The sequence below is a fragment of the Crocodylus porosus genome, unplaced genomic scaffold (assembly GCF_001723895.1).
Source record: "Crocodylus porosus isolate Cpor-Errol unplaced genomic scaffold, CroPor_comp1, whole genome shotgun sequence".
Classification (NCBI taxonomy): domain Eukaryota; kingdom Metazoa; phylum Chordata; order Crocodylia; family Crocodylidae; genus Crocodylus; species Crocodylus porosus.
Genome location: NW_017728949.1, coordinates 44,748,936 through 44,770,009, shown reverse-complemented (window position 1 = coordinate 44,770,009; position 21,074 = coordinate 44,748,936). Strand labels below are relative to the sequence as shown.

Genomic DNA, 21,074 nt, shown 5'->3' with positions numbered 1-21,074 from the left:
AGCAGCTGGACGAGCTGCCTGGAGCTGCCCTGTGGTGGACGAGCTGCCTGGAGCTACGTCCCACTCCTGGCCCTGGGATCCTACTCACTGCCGTACTTGGGCAGCACCTCCCCCAGCCCCTGCCTCTGCCTCACTCCCTCCCTCACTGTGGGGGCCTCTTTTTGCCCCCTGACCCCTTTCCCCTCCACAGACTTACCTACAAGGTGCTGCTCTTTAAGCTGACGAGCTGCATTCCTGACCACATGCATGCTGTGGCTGTGCGCATGCACAAGGTCTTTATCAGCAACATGATTGGCTACATAGGCCAAAAAAAGCCAATAGCCAATAATGTTAATTTTCCTTTTATCAGCACTAATCCAATGTGCAACTAATATATCGGTACACCTCTACCATCCATTTATATAATATACATTATTCCAACAATGCTTGAGTAGAATGGATGCATTAAGCAAAATGTTTCATTCACCTAACAATCCTTAACCATCTCAGTTTAGAAACAATAACTCAGATTCATGACATAAGGATCTCTTCCTATAGATAAACCAAAAATCTATGCTTCCAGAGCCCTCCAGTTGTGATAAGGTATATGCTACAGTTTTGTTAGGTATCACTCAGGAGGGCAATTACGCTTGCTTTAAAACAGTACCTTAATACTATACCAATGATACATTTGCTAAATGCATATTTTTACCTTGATGTAAACATCTCAGTTATATGAACAATAAGTTGTAAGTTCTCTTAGAAAAGCAGAGACTGTTCTAATTGCTTGCATTCCAGCCTTACTAACCCCTGAAAATGGCCTTAAAAAGTGCAGATAAAGGAGCAAAACAAAGATACCAACATTATTCTTCATGTGAGCATTTCTTCACATACAAGTAAACTGTGCAGTAGATCTGTTTGCTTGAGAGAGAGCTGTTTTTTATACAGTATACATTACAGGGAAATAGAAAAGGTGCAACTTCTGTCTCTATGTTACCCAAACAAGAAGACATACCTGGACATGTAGAGGCAAGCAGGCTTCTCAACAATATACAATAAATAAGGCTTGACAAGTTTTTCCCCTGTGTGCTACGAGCACTCCCTATTTTTATACTGAAAATAATACAGAATTTCAGATGGTATTTGATGATAACTGTTTTGTAAATGCTGACTTACTAAACAGCTGTTCCTGCAGACTTAAAATTAGGTTTAAAGTGTGATCAAGAGATTAGAAATCAGAACATTTAATGTCCTTCATGCAGCCTGAGTTTGAGGAAGTTTGAATGAATGCAGCAAAATAGTGCAAGGAAAAGACACAAAAAGAAAATGTAAGGTGAAAAGGTAATAAAATAATGAAAGATGAATGTAATCATGAGATGTAAACCAACGTATCAGACAATAAAAAGTAAAGTGAATGAAGAAGGAAGTCCAAAAAGTATAAAAGGGAAAAAAGTGGGGTTCAAGCAGCATAAATCTTCAGGTTTAACAATGGAAAATTTATGGCTTTCCAAATTTCATATGTCACCACATATATCAAGGTACATGCCATCACATTCTAATTATATTGTTATATAGGTCTTTTATGCAACTCGTTTTCCTGGATATTTATTTAAACTAGATATAGTACAGTAATGTTTCCACATAACATAAAAAATAAAATTCTTTCCTACCTTTGAAGTCCATCATAAGTTACAGTCTCAATGTAATCAAACCGACTGTCAACCCAGTAAAGCCTTTTTGAAACAATATCCAGAGTTATTCCAGCAGGCCAGCCTAATTTTGTTTTTATCAGATCTTGACGGTTTGTGCCATCCATGAAGGCTCTTTCCACTTTAGGATCTCCCGAAAGACTATCCCAGTCTGAGAAAAATAAATAACTATAAAAGAAAAAAAATAAAGTTCTGATATTTCCTTAAGCTTTTATGTGCAAGCTATATTTTATGTAGGTTTTCAAAACGTTTTATCATTTAAAATAGCAAGTTTTCAGGGTTGCAGCCAGTTCTTCAGCTGGCATTGCACGGAGACAAATGAAGTTACCCCAGCTGAGGACCAGGCCCGTTGTTTTTAGTAGTAACAGTGGAGTCCAGCAAGAAGGGAGATTTTACACAGAAGTTAATGGAACTTCTAGTGTGCTTAGCAAGGGGCACAGAAATATTAACAAAATACTCTGCAAAAGCTAGGATCAACTAGGTGGGCCTTCTTAAGGAAGATCCAACTTTATCATGCCTCTGAAATATATAGAATTGGAGTACATATAAGCTTCACAGGGTTCACCCACCACTTTAGCTTATGCTGCAAACAGTTCACAGTTATAAATAAAATCATGAAGAATAAATTCTACCTTTGGATACACACCCATATATCTCATTGAGGGGTTAGTGCATAGGTATATCTTTTATTTTTTCTTAAGACAGACTCCAAAAAGTAAAAGTAAAAGTAATTTCCAGAACTGTCAAACGAACAATTATTGGTATGATTCAGCTTGGTTTTATGTATAGATGTTTCTCCATGTTTAGTTAAGTATACAGTGTTCCTCCCAAATAATATAACTGTACAACATAATATGTAGAAGAATACCTTAATCGCACTATGAAATGTAGCCACCTCTGGAAGGTAATGCAAGATAACAGAAGATAATTTTAAGTCAGTAAGTCTACACTCAAGGAGTTGGAAATTTGGAAAGGAAGGGTGTTGGATAACTTTTTTATTTGAATCTGATGATCCCCATGAAATGTTATAGAACTGCTAGGTTTAAATTTTCTTAACTCAACCAAATAGATCACAAGTTGCCAGAACTCCATATTAGGTTTTACTCCCAAAGACAATTGTGGCCTACTTCTTCGTTACTATTCCTTTACAAATTAGTGCAGGGATTTTAGCCGTCCTCTCATTACTTCATTTTAATCACTTACCCAACAGTTGGGTCAAGTGCTATTCCTCTAGGATTTCCCAGATTTTCAGCAATGAGTGTTACACGGTTTGTTCCATCCAAATTTACCATGTCTATTCTGTTCACACTGGTTTCAACTACATACAGCTTATTGTTAACCCAGTCTACTGCTAGGTTTTCAGGTGTGTCAACTGAAACATTTAAAACTTCTTGCATATCAGAGCCATCAATTCCCACAGAAAAAACCTGAAAATAAAATAAGTATTATTAGCTAACGCTATTAAGCAACATGATGTTTTGTTAATCATAATATGAGTCACATAACAGATGGAACCACCAAATGATCTTAACAATACAGGGCCAAATTCTTCTGTTAGCTGCATCCACGTAACCCAATTAAAAATTACTCCCTAGCTTAGGAGTTAGCAAAAAGTAGAAAGCAAACACAAAAAGCAGAGAGTTCACCAATGCCTGTGATTCCTATAGACTGTTCAGGTTAGCAACTCTCTTGCATCGCAATACAAAGGGCAAAGAATATAAGTTAAAAGTAGCAAATGTCTTGCTTTTCTTGAACTAGGGATAGGCTGGATTTGCAGCATTACATGCTGAAGTATAATCAGTTATTGAACAGGAGGGGGAGTACTTACTGCACTAACAGAGGAAGAGAGGAAACTGAAAGGAATCATTGCTCAACAAAAGTGAAGGGGGAGAGAAAGCTCCCCTTCACATTCACAAATGAGAAGCATCCCTCCTTCTGTTTCCGTTATTTTACCTCAATTCTAGCAGTGTGCTGTTCATTATATGTGTCACTTTAATTTTACACATAAACTCTCATCTACACGAAACAAAATAATATAACCCTAGTAATTACTACTGTGTTGAAATACTGGTCACATCATTCTAAATAATCTGTTATTTCAGATACTGCTAAGTAGATGAACTGTTTAACCATCCCCACCACAATTCTCATACCCGGCAACAGAAGACTGAATAGGCTTTGAACCAAATAAATACGAGGTGAGTTTAGGAATCCTTTAGAAGTGGAATATGATGCATCATGGAGTTTGCACCTTAGTTTGATTGTTTGGGTATCCACTTAATTGCCTTTGTTTACTAACAGCTCTGCAATTTCTGTTATGATACTAATTAAAATAGCCATCACATATTTTAAAATGTCCCACTGTACTGGGTGTTGTACACAGAAAAACAAAGTCCCTTCCTTGCAGAACATTTGGTGGAAAGACCCATTCAATCAATACCATTTTTTCAATTATACTTTTTTCAGAAAGAATTTGGAACTCCTGTCAGAATACAAATATTGGCTTCAGCCTTAAAACTATGCCATCACGATCAATTCAGCCATGAATTATGGAAGCATTTTGCAAGAAAAAATAACAGAAACTGTGACAAGAAAACAACTTTGATGCACATCCTATCCTTCCTTCAGGGCCATGTTGGCTATACTGCAGAGGTTCACCATGATTAAATGATGGTGTGAGGAAGTCAAATCTCACTATCATCAAACACTGCTTTGTGCCAACCCTTTCCACATAGGATCAGTAGGAAGGAAGCCACGGACAAAAAATCCTTCTATTTCCCTCCAGCATATGAAGTATGTATTAAAATCTTTTATTATTTTAAATTGTTCTCTTTTTAAAGGTCTGAAGTTTGGAGAAATTGAATGTATAAGTAGAATGACATGTAATGTTTGTAACATGGCAAGATACCCAGAAAGACAACAACTTCTTACTGATACAGGAAAATCTTCACTATTGGCTAACTTGTCCTAAAAAAGTTCCTACAAAAGATAGCTTTGGGATGTTCAGCAACTGAATTGCAAGTTTGATTCTTTTAACTAAAGTTGAGAGAGGAAGAAGAGACAGAGGTAAGAATCCCCCTGACTTTTAAATAAGTACCCCAAACTGTTTCTTAAAAATTACATTGCTTTACTTTAAGTTAAAGTTGCACCTGTTTCCTGTTTTCAAAAAAAATGAAGTGTAACAAAATATTGGCTCATTACACAAAATACTGTCAATATGTGTTATTCAAAGCTCAATTACCATTCCATTTAGAGTATATGGAGAAATCTGATTTTTATCATCTTGGAAAGTACAGCAGTTTTACATTTTAAATGATCAAGTTTCAAAAAATTACTAAGAAAAATTTGCCCAGTTTTGAAAGAATGTCTACTATTTCTCTTAATTAGGCTTTTGGACTCTATTTCAACTAAAATTAAAAGTTGCTCAAGACAGCATAATATAATAGCTTTCTTTGTTTAACATATCACATGTAATAGTATAGCTTGAAAAATGTGGTGATTAACATAAAACATCTCAAGGGACCTTTTTTGTTAGAAAACAAAGATACAGCCTGCCTTTACTCCCCAAATTAAAAGCTATCAACACATTCTGCTCCTGGTTTTCCCTACCTTCAAAACAACTGTATCTCACTTGAAAGCTCTACATACCTTATCTTGTACTGTGTCTGTCCAAAAGACTCTATGTAAATAAAAATGGAAGTCCACTCCAACTGCAACTCCACGATTTTGTGATTGCATCAAAGTACGAAAACTCCTTCCATGAAGATCTCCAATGAGCAAATCACGACCATTTGAGAAAATAATTGACGCAACACCAGCTAAAAGTGAAGGTAACAAGAGGTGTTCAATGATGATGTGAATAGGTTCTTTTGTAAATGGGGATTAATGGGCATGTCTACATGAGACACTTAATGTGCAGAAAACTAAATTCTACTGGACATTAGCATGGTGGGAAAAACCCATGCTAATGAGCAAATGTACAGTAGATTTTAGTCTCCTGTGCATTAATGTCACTAAAAAAAAAATTCATCTGTGTTAATGTGCAGTAGCACCAATTACGGCACATTTAGTACCTGTCACTACAGGTACTGAACTTAATGCACCGTAATTACAGTGCATTAATGAATGTGTAGACACACCCAATGAGCTTCAGACTATGAACAGAACAATTTACTGTAAACTGACATTGATCAGGGGTAGAAATGTCTGCCTATTGGTTACAACTGTGATTATTTTGAAGATGTATCCATTGCATCTACCTCAACATTTGGTTCTTTAATTACTGCGTGGCAACCTAGCTTTCATCCTCATTTGCAACCTAGAAGGAACTGAGTGAGGAAAATACATTATGCATCGATATCCTAAGCAAGTTTCTCACTCATTCCCTCCTTTTGCTAACTTCTCCTTTTCGTAATCAAAGAGGAAATTTTCAAAAGATCTTTTTTCCTCTGTGAGAACCAGATTCTTTGATGCTGGCATGCAGCTTCTCTTCCATGACTGTTCATGTACTGCCACTTGCTATATGTTTTCTTCATTCTCATATTACATCAGAAGCTTTCACATCAAAGAAACTCAAGTTAAGAAGACTTTGAAGAAAAGCCTGTTTTGAAACTACATATCCATTGACATGATTTGTGCATATGTTTCAGAGGAACATATTAAGACACAAATTTTGCTCACCTTACTCAGAGAAAGCTCCTATTGGGTGCATCTACACATCCATTAAAGTTCAGTACCCACTGCACATTAAATTTAGTACTTGCAAAAGGAAGTACTAAATAAATGTGCAGTAGGTTGCCCTACTACGCATTAGCACAATCACATGGTTTTTTATGAAGGTTAATGGCAGATTAATACTACTGTGCATTAGCCTAATAGCATCATTTTTGCCGTGGTGCTGTAATGCACTGTCTACTGCGCATTAAGTGTCTTGTGTAGATGCACCCAATAAAGTCCCATTAAAGAGAAAGAGAAAATGACTGGAAACCAGGTATGCAATATACAAATAACAGGACACATGACAAGCAGTCTAAAAATGACCAATTAGTCAGAAAATTCTACAGGAAAGTTGGCTTTGTACAATGAGAGCGCACTCTGCAAGCAGCATAATCTTTCATACCAGTGGACCATTTTTAGTCTACTCTCTGTCTTTAAGCAGATTTCATTTATTTAAAAAAGTATTGACATTTCGACAAGTACATAGGACATGACAAGTTAGCATCTGCTTTCCTAGTATAACAACAACAACAAAAATGTTTGCTCCCATTTACTTACTGGAAGTGTTAGCTCTGCAGTGCCGGTGATGCTCTAGGAAATAACCCTCCACACAACGACACTGGTGATGCCCAACACGATCTTCACACAGCTGGTCACATATACCCCACATCTTGCAGTCATCAAAATCTATTAGATGAGTATAACACATTTATAAATAAAAGTCTGAAAAAAGGAGATGCCTTCACACTCTGAAAGCCCAGAAAGTTTACACTCCCTGTTTTTCTTATATCTGTCTGCAAAGATTCTTTTCATCTCCATTTTTGTGCTGCACACAACAGTGCAAGACAGTAGGAGACAGAGACAGGCAGTAGGATCACTGGAAACTGCCCTGTACAACAAAAAAGGACAGATCCTTAATTCTAAGTTCTCCATTCATGATAGGAGGACCTCAAAGTACAAAAGAACAATCCTGTAGCCTAATGCTGAAAAGTGCTGATGTCCTTGGGAGCTAAAGGTACTCAGCACCTTCCCACTGTCCAATCATGTTGTTGGATCAATTCCTATGAGACTGAGATCAGTAAGAGATCCACAGCATGAGAATAAATTGAAAGAAACAGGTACCAGAAGTCAATACAAGATCTACTACAGAACTGACCAACGTTTTTATTGTTGTGATAAAACTACTGTTGTGCCATAAGCATAAAAAACTACAGCCTCTGAAACATTCTTAGTTATCAGAAACATTTCTATTGGTAAGAGCAGGAGCAGAAATAAGAAGAGAAAATGTGGAAAGATATTAGCAGCTCCTAAGTGAGTATTGCAAGTGGAGGTAGTGGTTGAATGTGAATATATTTTTCCACATGATCATTATATATTGTATCAATACATTTATTTATATCAACATTAATTTTTATATATCTATAGAGAAGACTAGTGAGTAATGAACATACAGGAATGGGAATCTACAGGCCAATTGATACAGATTGTATCAGGTAACATCAGATAGTGCCAGTTAACATAAAACTGATTTTAACTGTTCATTTACAATACATTTAAAAATAATTTATTATTAGGAATGCTAATGAAGATTCCATTATGTTAATGAGACTCAACCAAGGTTCCATGTCACCCTGAAATCCTTTCCTAGCAAGCTGTAGGAGCCGTCCCTCTCCCTAGCCGAAGACTCACCCCTCTCCCCAGCCCTGCCCCCTGCCTCCCAGTTCCAGGGCTGTCAGCAGGGAGGGAGAGGAAGCCAGCAACAGCAAGCTGCTCCTTTTATGAGCTGCCAGCTTGCTCAGCCTGAGTGGGAGGGGGGTGGGGATGGGAGGGGGAGTGTGTACAGGAGCCCCCCAACCTCATGTCCCTCACAACCCTCATGGCTGGGGCACTGGGAATGGCCGGGCCAAGCAAGGCAGGGGGGCTCTGATTCACCCCCTCCCCACCCCCCAGCTCAAGCCACGCAAGCTGGCAGCTCGTGAAAAGAACAGCTCGCTGTTGCTGGTTTCCCCGCTTCTTCCACCCTCCTTCCCTGCTGACAGTCCCAGGGGAGTTGGGGAAAACAACCCAGTCTCAATGCACGAAAATTAACACAAGTTCCCTAAGGTGCTTCAAGGCATTTGAGGAGGGTTAATTTTTCACATGATCAGACACTTCAAAAGCACTTTGTGGCCATGCGAGTGTGTCATCATGGCACAGCTGTAGAGCACTTTCAGGGACCCAATCATGCAAAAAATGTAACTTCTAGCTCCATCCAATGTTAAAACATTCTGATCTGTTGTAGTCTTTCTGAGTTCTTTGAGATAGATGACTTGTTCTATTATTTTTCTATAGCCAAAAACAAGCGAAAACACATTTTCTGAGAGGTGCATCAAGTCTATCAAGCAGTTTCCCAGGCCCAAAAAGGTTGAGAACCACTGCTCTAAACAGTTAGAAACAGCCCATTTAAAACCATCAACTTAAGCTTCTATTGTAGCTTCACAAGATGAAGCTCTTTACAAAACCTGGCTGGATGCTATGTTTTGAAAACTGGCGAAATCGGAGACAAACACAGACAATACCACAAGCATACAAACGCTATAATGCATATTGCCTGCAGTTCTTCAATGCTGGCACAAGGTGTATATAGCAATAGACATAATTAAGAAGCCAACATCCTTCATTTAAATTCATTTAACCTGACTCTTTGGGAAATGATCTTGAAGAGATCATTAGGGCACAAACCTGGCCCAGTAAAAAGGAGAGGATGAAGTGATAATCCTACTGGAACTTCACCTTGCAGCTGGATAGACCAGCAGAAGCCAGGAAACCAAACATCTTACTGGCTCAGAGGACCTACAATAAATCCGTATCAGAAACATTGTTCATGCGATGAACATCTGACAAATAAGGCAAAAGGAAAGATCTCGTAAAGTTTCACCAGTTGTCCTGGGAGTTCTGGGGACCATCCCAATGACTTAGACAGGTCTAATGTCCAAGTTTCCAAAAGCCACTATTTTGAAGACGTCTTCCATATTGTAATCAAATATTTTGATTTTTAAGGATGTGGCTGATCCCATCCTCACAATGAAATATTCACAATCCATAAAAAATGTCACTCTAAGATTGTGATATAAAATAATGATAATAATGCTTTGTTTTCTATATAGCAATCCAAAAGATGTCAATGAACTTTCATGCTGATGAACTAATAACTGATAAACCATTTCCCAGGCTTTAATAAAACAACCCTAACTGTATTTGCTTTATATACAGTAGCCATGTGTATAAAAAGAGAGACAGGTATATGTTAATCATAGAAAATTAGAGCTGGAAGGGACCTTAGGAGGTCATCTAGTCCAACCCCCTGCTCAAAGTAGGACCACCCCCAACTATATCATTCCAGGAAAGGCTTTTTCTAGCCAGGTCTTAATAACCTCCAAGGATAGAAATTCCACAACCTCCTTATTATCCAAGATAGTTACTATTACATCTGAACTTTAGTTAAGACCTATCTCTAGTTGTTATAACTATACAGCCAGAGAGAATCACATCTATGAACATTAAGCTCAGTGCTACAGCACTAAGATAAACATAATAAATTCATATAGCTCAGCATGTTGTTGTTTAAGGAAGCCTTAAAACAGGCTCAGCAACCTGATGCTACATACATTTGCACTGTGAAGGTTCTCTTTACCACTTACAGGTAAAGGTGCATCGATACATTGGTCCAATACCGGATCAGCACCAATATAAAGAAAATTGTCTATATCGGAAATCGGCCTGATGTGAAAGAGAATTTGGAAGATAAATGGCCCGTGCATGCACACAGCCACAGCACAGCACGTAGGCAGCAAGGAGCACAGCTGGCAATGTGGAGAGCTGCATGCAGCTGGTAAGTCTGTTGTGGTGAAAGGAGAGGGACATGGGGGGCAGATCAAGGCCCCCATAGTGAGGAGGGTGTGGGCTGAGGCTGGGGCAGGCACTGCTCAGCCAGAGTGAGGGGGGCACAGGATGGAGCCACATCTCATCTGGGGGGCACAAGAAGGGGGGGGGGGGCAGCTCCCACCTCTGTGCTTGTCTGCTTATCCAGCGGCTCCTGCCACTGCTCCCACCATTTATCCGGGACAGCATGGGTGGGGGGGGCACATGCCCCCAGATCTACATGGGGCAGGCAGCAGCAGTGCTGGGAGGGGGACTATGGGATGGCTACAGCAATTTTTGGGGTGGCTATATCCCACCCCCATAGTCCCCTCCCATCACTGCCGCCACTGCCTGCCCAGTGCTGCCTTGGTGCCAGCCTCAGCCCACAGCTGCAGCCTGCCCCAACCACGCAGATCCACACTTCCTCCCCCACCCACATCCCTCCATGCCCTCCCAGGCTTCACACAGCAAGAGCCGTCCCCCGCGCCCCGTGGACAAGCCGCGGCTCCATCCCACACCCTGCCCCACCCCAGCTGGGCAGTACCTGTCCCAGTCCCATTCCCTTTCACCACAGGGGCCTTGATCTGCCCCGCCTCCACCCAAGCCCCTTCCCTTCCACCACAACAGACTTACCAGCTGTACTCAGCTGTATTGGAAATCGGATCTGTAGCAGCCAATATGCCCGCTTAAAAATTGTGTATCGGTATTGTCCCCAAAAATCCCTGTCGGTGCACCCCTACTTACAGGGTTTAAAATATCACTTTTAAATGAAAACTGACATTCTAGAGAGTGCAGGAGTTACATCGTTGCATGATCCCACTACTATTTTCCTGAACCCTGAGAATCAGTGTTTCTACCTACTGACGTTCATCAGGATCAATATGCCAGCTTTGACTGCAAATGTGCTTAGAAAATCTCACTGAGATGATACAGGTGGGCTCTAGAGGTAACTCTCCAGTTGCTGCTGAATTTTTTTCCCCTAAAATAGTGGCATATCTAGAATTTTCTTCATGGTGTTTTAAAGTAACTTTCAGACCAAAACTTCTCTTTGTCTCTTCCCTCTCCTCTCCCTCAAGTGTTAACAAATCAACACCAACTTGTGTTGTAATTTACAGCAGAAGTAACCAACATATTAAAGGCACTAACTTGGAAATGGCTTTGGCACTGAAAACCTAAACTTGTTCATTTTGAAAGATGTAAGGACAACTGGAATTGGATTACTTTGCTGGAAAAATAGCCTTTGAATTGCTAGCTAAGTAATGCAGAAAGGTGACTGAACCCAAAGAAATGCAAGATCAAACACAGCCTTGTTACTAGATTCTGCAGCCTTAAGCACTGGCTGACACACAGTAGAAATAAACTATTTTCCAAAAAGCACTTTTCGGTATTTATTATAGATGGTTCTCTCAGCTGCGGTGCTCCAAAACATCAGATATTAAAAAAATCACAACTACATAGTAAATAAGAAGCAGTCAGGAACAGACAACCAGAGGACTAACTGAAAACTTGGGTTTTGAAAAATAGTAAATTAAAATAGTAATTATCACTAAAACAACAGATTAACCTTTCTGGAGTTAAAACAGTAAATCTGGTTTTAAACTGTAAACTGGAAGTGTAATCTACAGCATACTACAGTTAATATGCAAATGTTTATTAATCCCTTCATTTATCTATATGTTAAGCAGAAGAAAATGACCCCCAAGTCAGATGCCACATTGCACCAGAAGCTAAGGGAAGACGACCCTTCTTATATATGAATCACTAGTAGAAAAAAAGTAGGCACTGTTCCTCTCTCAAAATGACTGTAATCCATCTCCTCCACAGGAATATTATATATCCCATGGGAAACATTACCTTAAATATGGGAGTGGGGAGGGGTTGTCAACCTCTCCAAACAAGTTCAGAGACCTGAACTTAACAATCAGTCAGTTAAAGAAAAGTGCTTCTTCCATGTGCATTTCCTTTACCCAGAGCCTGACAGCTACTTCAGCCTAGAATAGTCCACTCACTCCTTTGTCTAACTGAAGGTATTTCTATATTGCAGAGACTACAGCTTACACAGACTTGACCTAGCTGATGCTCTGGAGAGTGCAGAAGTTCCAAAAGAACTCCAAAAATCAGCTAGCACAAGGCTGTTAGCCATGTAGCCACAGAAGGATGGAGTTCAGCACAAGTTGCAAAATTAATAAAGCACTGAGGTCTGTTATACTGCAGATACCCTGGTACTAATATCTGAGCTAAGTAGTTTAAAGCTACTTTGTGTGTACATAGACATTCCCTGATTTGCAGAAAAGCCAAATGACTCAATATACCTTTAAGTTCTTGCAAACATTTTTGGTTTGTAACCTCAGAATATACAGATACAGATACAGATAGGAGAAATGCAGCCCTCTGCAGGGACAATGAGTAACATATTTGTTTTAACCACAGCAGACTGCATTTTTGACATAATTAACTGGATTTCCCAAATTAACAGCAATATACACCAAGACAGCAGTAATGAGTTCTCCTAAGGCACAAAACAATAAAAAGGGCTAAAACATCAGAGGTGAACATAAAGGTGCCCTGAGAGAGCAAAATTTCTAAATACAATTCTGCACTTGAGGTTTAAAAAAAGGGTCTTTATTTACCAGTTGTAAGGCCCTGGTAAACCCTCCTCACACCATCGTCCTGTCAACACTGGAATATTCTGTTGTTGAGGCCCCTGCCACATTACACTTAAGGCATGATTATCCAGTTTATCATGCCTTAAATTATAGCCCAGCCAGTCAATCAATCAATGGCATGATAAAATGAGGAATAAGCCTCACGAAAAGTAAGCAATAAATTTGTGGCTTGTTCCTATCATGCCTATTAATTGAATGTGTAGCCAGATGCTTCCCTGCAGCTAGGGGCCCCAATCAGCTGAGGGCTCCCAGCTACAGGAGCTTGCCATTTGCTGGTGCAGGAGGAGACTGGGATCATAATTCTGCTCCCTCTGCACTGGCAATAAGGTGTGCTTGGATCTGATGCTGGATCCCACAATCACACCTCCTGCTGTGCATGGATGGCATGGTAGGAGGCACAATTGTGTGGATCATGCATCAGATCCTATCTTACCTTTACCTAAACATCTGGCAGGAGCCAGAGTACTTTTTTCTTACTGTGTCCCTATTCATTCTACAATTTAATGTCATGACTCTCAAAATTTGCCTACTTATTATATAAATTGATTCACATGAATATATCCAAAAATAATGGGCATTTTTTCCTAACCGTGTGGAGTCCAAACTCCCTGGACATCTGTATAACTACTGTTCACTTACCAATGCAAGTACGACTGTCATTGCTGCGTATTATATATCCTGCAGGGCAAAAGCAAGTTCCTCCAGCTGGTGAAGAATGGCAGCGATACTGGCAGCTCAAGGCAGCACAGTTTGATATGTCTAAAAATAAAATTAAGTCAATTCAAGATGCCCCTTACTATTATCATCTCAATAGCAGCTTTGCAGCACAAGAGTGTAGGCTATAGCAGTGTTGGTCTAAGGACATAGGCAGACAAGGTTCTTTGGGTAAATCTGATATCTTTTATTAGACCAACTCAAATAGTTGGAAAAATTCTTCTTAGCAATCTTTCGAGTTTAAATACCTTTCGTCAGGCTGAGGAAGCATCTGCAGTTGGTGGACGCATCTGCACGAATAGCACACACCAACTGCAGATGCTTCCTCAGCCTGACATAGGGTATTTGAACTCAAAAGCTTGCTAAGAAGAATTTTTCCAACTATTTGAGTTGGTCTAATAAAAAATATCAGATTTACCCAAAGAACCTTGTCTACCTATACAGCACAAGAAGCACTTACGCATAACAAGATTCAAATTTCTGTCAGTTCTGTTGAAAAACTATTCAAAAAGCATCATTTTAAATAGGAAACACATACTTACTGTTTCCTGCCATTTTTTATGTCTTTCTTAAAAACAGTTGGCCTTATTTTTAATTAGTGGGGGCTGTACAAGAGCCTTATGGTCCCTCCCAGTCCTATGATGCTATGACTCACAAGGAGTGAAACTGTATGTGTCCAGTGCCCCCTGAGAACCAAACTGACTGCCTCCAGCCAAGTACCCCCAAAACAGTTACCCAAGATCATAAACTTGTTTTTAAAATTCTGACCAGTGCCTTGCCTCACACTGAGGTTAATCAGTAAGGTGCTCATGTGCAGTAACTACTGGATCACATACTTCCTCTCTAAGGAAAACTAAAATTTGTGGAATAGTAAGAAGCAGGAAAAATAGAAATCACAAATATTTTTCTGTCGAACTTTTTGCATAAGGGTTCAGCAGAACCATCTGGGCATGAGAGGCACCTTTTGTATACAGAATTAGAAGAGTGTTGTGCTTCCAAATTCTCAGTTCTATTTAGGATGCTAGAGAGACATATAAAAAGATGTCAGCTTTCTGCTATTCCATGGATTGCTGATTCAAATACTCACTGCAGTGTCTGCCTGCAGTTATGTTCGTTTCATCTTCTCCTGCAGGGCAATCTGCTGTCCCATCACACACTTTACCAAGTGGAATACACTGTCCTGACTCAGGACAGGCCCATTCCCCTGGGTAACACTCCTGGCGACCAACCTCTACAGAAAAGAAACAACATGAAAAACTATTACAAACAGCTTTTATGACAACCCAACAAAGCTTCTCCCATCTTTATTATTCAGCTCCTCCTCATGACAGTACACAAAGTTAAAGAAATAGCATCTATTTTTCTCTGTCATGCTTTTCCTTTATTTTCAAATTATAATATAGGAAATGTTCATGCTGTTAAGTGCACCATTTCAATGTTTTCCCCACTGTTCAAATAATAGCATTTTGTTTTTTAGCTTGATTGGCACATAAGAAACAGAACAAGGGTTTTGCAGTCTTGAAAAATGCCTGCAAAGGCTAATAAAAAAAGAGGGAAAAGGGTATCATGGAAATTTCAGTTAAAAAAAAAGTTTCTTTTTGCCTAAACTTTTTGCCTCTTACATATTTCTTGGACAATCTCAGCTAGACAAAACTACTATAAGATGGATAGACAACTGGCTCAACAGGTGTAAGCAAAGGATAATTATTCATGAATCCAGGTCAGAATGGCAGGATGTTTTAAGTGGAGTCCCGCCAGGCTCAGTTCTGGACTCACCACTGTTCATTGTATTTATTACTGCATTTATTTGAATCTAAGACTAGGTTTTTCCTCTCCAGTCAGCTTGGGAAAAAAGTTCCTTCTCTTACATTTACATGCAAGTAAACCTCATTAAATACATTATCTATCATTAAACTTTTGCTAAAAGAAGCACATTCTTAATAATGGAAACCAACTATGAAGCTGGTTAAATGCAGCCAACACTGAATATAAAATTCATGGCCCATACTAGACAAACATACTGAATTTTTTTTGCAAAAATATTTATTTCTATATAAATATAAAGCTGTCCCTCTGTCAGGTGTCAGGTGACCACTGTGGTTCATGTGGCAGATCAAAACATATTTTGACAACTACTGCAGTCTCATTACATTGCACACCGGCACACCTATCACCATTCCAATGCTATTACTCATTGTTCTTTCAGAGGGCTTGCTTCTGAAAGAATCTATGCTAGTCCTCTCTCCACCATATGAGGTCTACCATTTCTTTCCCATCATCCTCTTCTCTCTTCCTGCAGTACCAGTACACAATGGAAACCTACCACAAAGATACATTAGTACACCCCATCTGAGTAAAAAATAGGATAGTACTCATTGCACTCAGCCCCCCTCTGGATGAATTACGTCTATGGATATCCCCACATGCAAGTTCCTATGGGTATATTTATTTCTAGGTCAGTGTTTTCAAACTTCCTTCTCACCTCCATAAACTCATGGAGAGCAGGTTCTGACAGTAGGGGGGCAGGGGGAGGAAAAGAGGATGCCAGAGAGAAACGTTTGAGGGGCAGTGGACACAGGGACCACCTGATCCCCCTAGATTTATTTACCCTGATGTAGCAGTGGCAGGGGGACAAATTCAAGGCAAACTCTTAAATAATTAAATTCTATACCTGGAAAATTAAAACATATTTATACATTTTCCTTATATAGAATCTAATTATTGGGGGACCATCTTACAGTTGAGCAAATACAGTAATTATTTGGATTCTGGAATAAAGAGCTTCTTGAGCAAGTTTCCAGACAACACAAAACTGGGGAAGGATTGCAAAAACACAGGAGGACAGGAACAGAATTCTCCACTGGAAAACTGGGTTGGAATTAATAAGATGAAGCTTGATGCTGACAAATTCAAAGTGCTACACCACAGGAAGAATAATAAAAAATACAAACACAAAATGGGTGACCTGGCTGGATGGCAATGCCACAGAAAAGGATCTGGAAGTCTTGGCAGATCACAGACTCAACGTGAGTCTGCAGTGTGATGCAGCTGCACAAAAGATGAATGCAGTTTTGGGACAAGACACTAGACATGACAGTGCCTCTGTACCTAGCATTGGTTAGGCCTCAACCAGAGTACTATGTGAAGTTTTGGCCTTCACACTTTAAAAGGATATGGAGAAGTTACAGTGGGTCCACAGGCAGCTGACAAAAAAGATAACAGGCTTAGAAGGCAAGTCATTAGAGAAAAGGCTGAAGGAAAGACACATTCAGTTTGCAGAAAAGGCACTTAAGAAGGGACATGATAAAAGTATTCAAATATCTGAAGGATTGCCATAAAGAAGATGAGAAACACCTTTTCCCTCTTACTGCAGAGAGTAGGACATAGACAGATGGCTTGAAGTTGCAGCAAAGTAGGTTTAAATTGGATAGCAGGAAAAAAAAAGTCACTATTAGAACAGTGAGTCAGTGGAACAGACTGCCTAGGGAAGTTGTGGAATCTCCATCACTCGAGGTGTTTTAGAGGTTGAACTGGCATTGATCCAGGATGTTTTAGGAGTAGTTTGGCACATCTACACATTCATTAAAGCGCAGTAGTTACTGTGAATTTAGTTTAGTATGTGCTTAATGAACTACTAACTAAATGCACAGTAACCACAGTTACTGCACAATAGGGCTGGCACATGGTTTTTTAGTAACACTTACACTACTGTGCAGTAGCGTATTAGCATGGTTTTTGCCCAGAATGCTACTGTTCAGTGTTATTAGGCTACTGCGCACTAAGCATCTCACGTAGACATGCCTGCTGTGTCTGTCCTCTACTATGAATATTTCCCTGTTGGTCGCCACATGGGGCCAGAAGGGAAATTTTTTCTCCTCCTGCTGCTACATGTGTTTTGTTTTTTAAAGCTTTCCTCACAACCGTGGGGTGCTTGCTGTAGCCAAGGCTGGGGATTGTGACTGGAGTATGCCAGTGCTTCTGCTATGGCTGAAACCCAAAGGTTCCTCCCTAGCAGGTGTTACCACTCTGCACAGGGTCAGACCAATCACCATATTTGGGGTCAGAAAGGAATTTTACCCCATGGCCAGCTTGGTATGGACTGTGGGGGGTTTTGCCTTCCGCCACAGTGGGGGACATGGCACTCTTCCTGAGATCTCTCAAGCATATTTTAAAAACCTTACAGCAGCAGAACACTGACCACTATGATTCCTCTGCTTTACCTGTGGCTGGTTAGGGTGTTGTATCTTGTGGTTTTGTCAGTGTTGACTGTGTAGTTTTGCTAATAAGTTAGACAATGGATTTGTACAGGATTGTTTTGATAGGTATGATCCTACCTCAGGCAGGGGGTTGGACATCTGGAAGTCTCTTCTAGTCCTACTTCTCTATGATTTTATGATTCTATGCAACGTCACTTCAACACTACCAATTTTTCCTCAGAAATTCTAACACAGAAAATTGTGGCAGAAAAGTATTATTTTTAGCCTATACCTTTTAATTTCTAGGCATTTAGTCTACCTTTGAAAACAAATCTTAAAACAATAGACACAGTTCACAAAAAAGGTGATTATTCAAATAAGCAATTTTCCATCAAAAAGCAATTTAAAAAATACATTGACCAAACCAAGGCCTACATCTATGATTTTCTGCTGCAGTACCCTAGGCTGTCACTTAAGGGTGCCATGCAAGATTATCAGTGTTAGGTGTGGAAATACCTATGCATGAATCACAAGATAAACCCAGAGATTTCAAATAGGAATCCACAGTGTTAAAACCATTCTGACTTCTCGTCAATTTTCTGAGTTCCTTGCAACAAAAAAGTTGCTCCATTTTTCCCTAATCAAAAAACAAGTAAAATTAAGAACTGAGGGGTACCTTGACTTTAACAAGGGGTGCCATGAATCTAAAAAGGCTGAGAACCAATGGCCTATGTGTTCATTTCTCATTATCTGTACAATCAGCAGAGGCACAACTTGAAATGCTGGCACCCTGGGCAGTACAAGGAGAGGGGGAAGCCAGTGCTTACCTCCCTGCATAGAGGCTGCAGCAGTTGTGGCAATGGCACAGGATGCTACTGCCTCAGTGCAAGCTCTCTGAACAAGTCTTGCTTTGGTGGTGGTGGGAACAGTGGCATGGGCTCCCCGGGGGCCGCTGTTCTTTTGCTCCTTCTAAATTGGTGCCTAAGACTAGTGTCCCACTTCCTCTCTTTATGCCCCTCCCTAAGGTTTACTACTGGCAATCAGAATTACTAAGAAGTCCTCTAAATAAGGCAACTTGATAGAAGATATCTATTAAAGAGAAAGATAGCTACTGAAATACCACATTTACTCAGAATAGTAGCCAAAAACGGGATTTTCTTTCTAACAGATCATCTGGTCCTCCACTCAGAATACACAGAGGTACTGAAATATGCTTTCTTCAGTCCTGAGCTTGCAGCTTAACAGTGGGCATGCTCACTGTGCTTTCCAACTAAGTAGTATGGCTTCACAGAAGGACTTACTTGACTCCCACAGATGTCTACTTAAATTTATTATTGCTGGTGGTGCAATATCAGGACTATGAAAATAAATTACTGGAGCATAGCCACTTCATACTCACCATCTTAGTAAAAGCCCTGCCCCATAAGTTATAAATAATATATATTATGTTAGTAGAACAGCATCTGTAAATATTGTTTAAGTTTTCTAAGGGCATGTCTAAGGGCACTATATTTTTTAAGTTTTCTAAGAGCACTATATTTTTAAAAACTCTCATAAAATAGATAATGTTAGCACTGTGGTTAAGGAGGTTTTGCCTTGCAAAATGTCTTATTTTAATTAAGTTTGCTTTAGTCTTTACCACATCCTCTTTCATCTTCATTATCCTCACAGTCATCATCACCATCACAAATCCAGCTCTGGTGAATACAACGGCCACTTGGGCAAGTGAAGAAATTCCCCCTGCAAGTTACATAAGCTGAGAAAAGGAAAAACAAAAGACATGGATTAGTCCAAGTGACAAAACTATTACTACCTGTAACAGTTAACTGACAGATAAATAGCGAAATCAGTCATTCAGAACCTCTCCTAAAGAATAACCTCAGTTCTAGACCACAGACATGTTCTAAACTTTGTTTTTTCACCCATTTTAAAGTATTTTGATCCTTGAAGAAACCAAGAAAGAATAAAAAAGTACTTGTCCTTTCCACACAAAGTACTTTGTGTGACTGGATCTAACTGTTCCTCATTTCCTGCAGCCTGCCCCCACGCCCCTGCCAGGCTTCTATCTGTCCAGCACAACCCATTACTCTGATTGCACACCCAACAGCGTCTCCAGGCTTCCCCTCCAGCTTCTGCTTCCTGTGCCTGTCCCAGGGGGTGGCATGGCATGCTGCAGCCTGCAGTGCTTGGGAAACCTGCAGTGTAGTGCAGGATAGCCCATAGACAATGAGCAGGGGAGAGGGAGAAGGCTGTGCACACATAGTGCAGCAGGGAGGAGGGTGTCCACAGCTCACACTATTACATCTGGTGAGACCTGCAGACCCTGCTGGTGTAGCCTACATAGGGTGCAACTTCTGGCCACCTAGAAAGCCCTGGTATACTTAGTTGGGCACAATGAAGGAAGAATGTTCAGAAAAAAAGAAAGAAACAGGGTACTCAAAAAGGGAAGGGAAGAGAGCACGCAGTAGGGAACATCTTTACAGGATAGCATCAAGATGTTGGTGTCATGTGGACAGATAAGGAGGGCTCAGGAAGGAGAAGAATGTTGTCTTCTTTCCAACAATTAATGGTTTTGGTAGCATGCACATACTAAACAGGAAAATGTGACCCTTGATGAACCTATAACAATACTTCTTCAGTAACCTTGAGAGTCAAAATCATGACATCATTTAAAGAAGGGTTGGCCAACCTACAGCATGTGTGCCACAAGTGGCATAGGCATCATCTGTATGTGGCATGCAGCACACTGGGGAGGGTGCCAAAAGTACAGTGTTAGATCAGGCAGGGAACAGAAAGCTGAGGAGCAGATCAGGATGAGAAAGAGGATCAGAGTGATACTTATGGATGCACTAGTAACACACCTGCCAAAAAAAGATTGGCCCCCATTGGTTTAAAAGACCTTTTGTCAAAAGCAAAACATAGGGGTGCCAAGTGGCAACTTTGTGGGTACAATGCAGAAAGGGAGGCATAATACCCAGTCCCCAAAACAAAAGTACCACATAGAAGTTTCCGTCAACAGAGCTTCCAGTCAATGAGTTAACTTAAATATTTAATAAAGGACCATCTTCACCATTCAGTTCACCCCTTATGGCCTATGGGAACAATTCTAGAAGGTCTGATCCGTATACGTAATGATTAAAACAAAAATGAACCAAACAGATTTTTAAAATATTAATAATTATTAAATTAAATAA

The 21,074-nt window shown here is 40.0% G+C and overlaps 1 protein-coding gene across 2 annotated transcripts in view; it reads right to left on the bottom strand.

Annotated features, from left to right (window-relative positions):
• Positions 1-21,074, bottom strand: part of LRP2 (LDL receptor related protein 2) — a 179,069-nt gene that overhangs the window by 141,473 nt on the left and 16,522 nt on the right. For both annotated transcript variants that reach the window (XM_019553734.1, XM_019553736.1), the window contains exons 6-12: positions 19,520-19,636; positions 14,772-14,915; positions 13,610-13,729; positions 6,963-7,091; positions 5,337-5,506; positions 2,892-3,115; positions 1,650-1,856 (exon numbers count right to left, since the gene is read on the bottom strand). In XM_019553734.1, coding sequence (XP_019409279.1) covers positions 1,650-1,856; positions 2,892-3,115; positions 5,337-5,506; positions 6,963-7,074 — 713 coding nt within the window. In that variant the 5' untranslated portion in view covers positions 7,075-7,091; positions 13,610-13,729; positions 14,772-14,915; positions 19,520-19,636. The remainder of the gene's footprint in view (positions 1-1,649; positions 1,857-2,891; positions 3,116-5,336; positions 5,507-6,962; positions 7,092-13,609; positions 13,730-14,771; positions 14,916-19,519; positions 19,637-21,074) is intronic.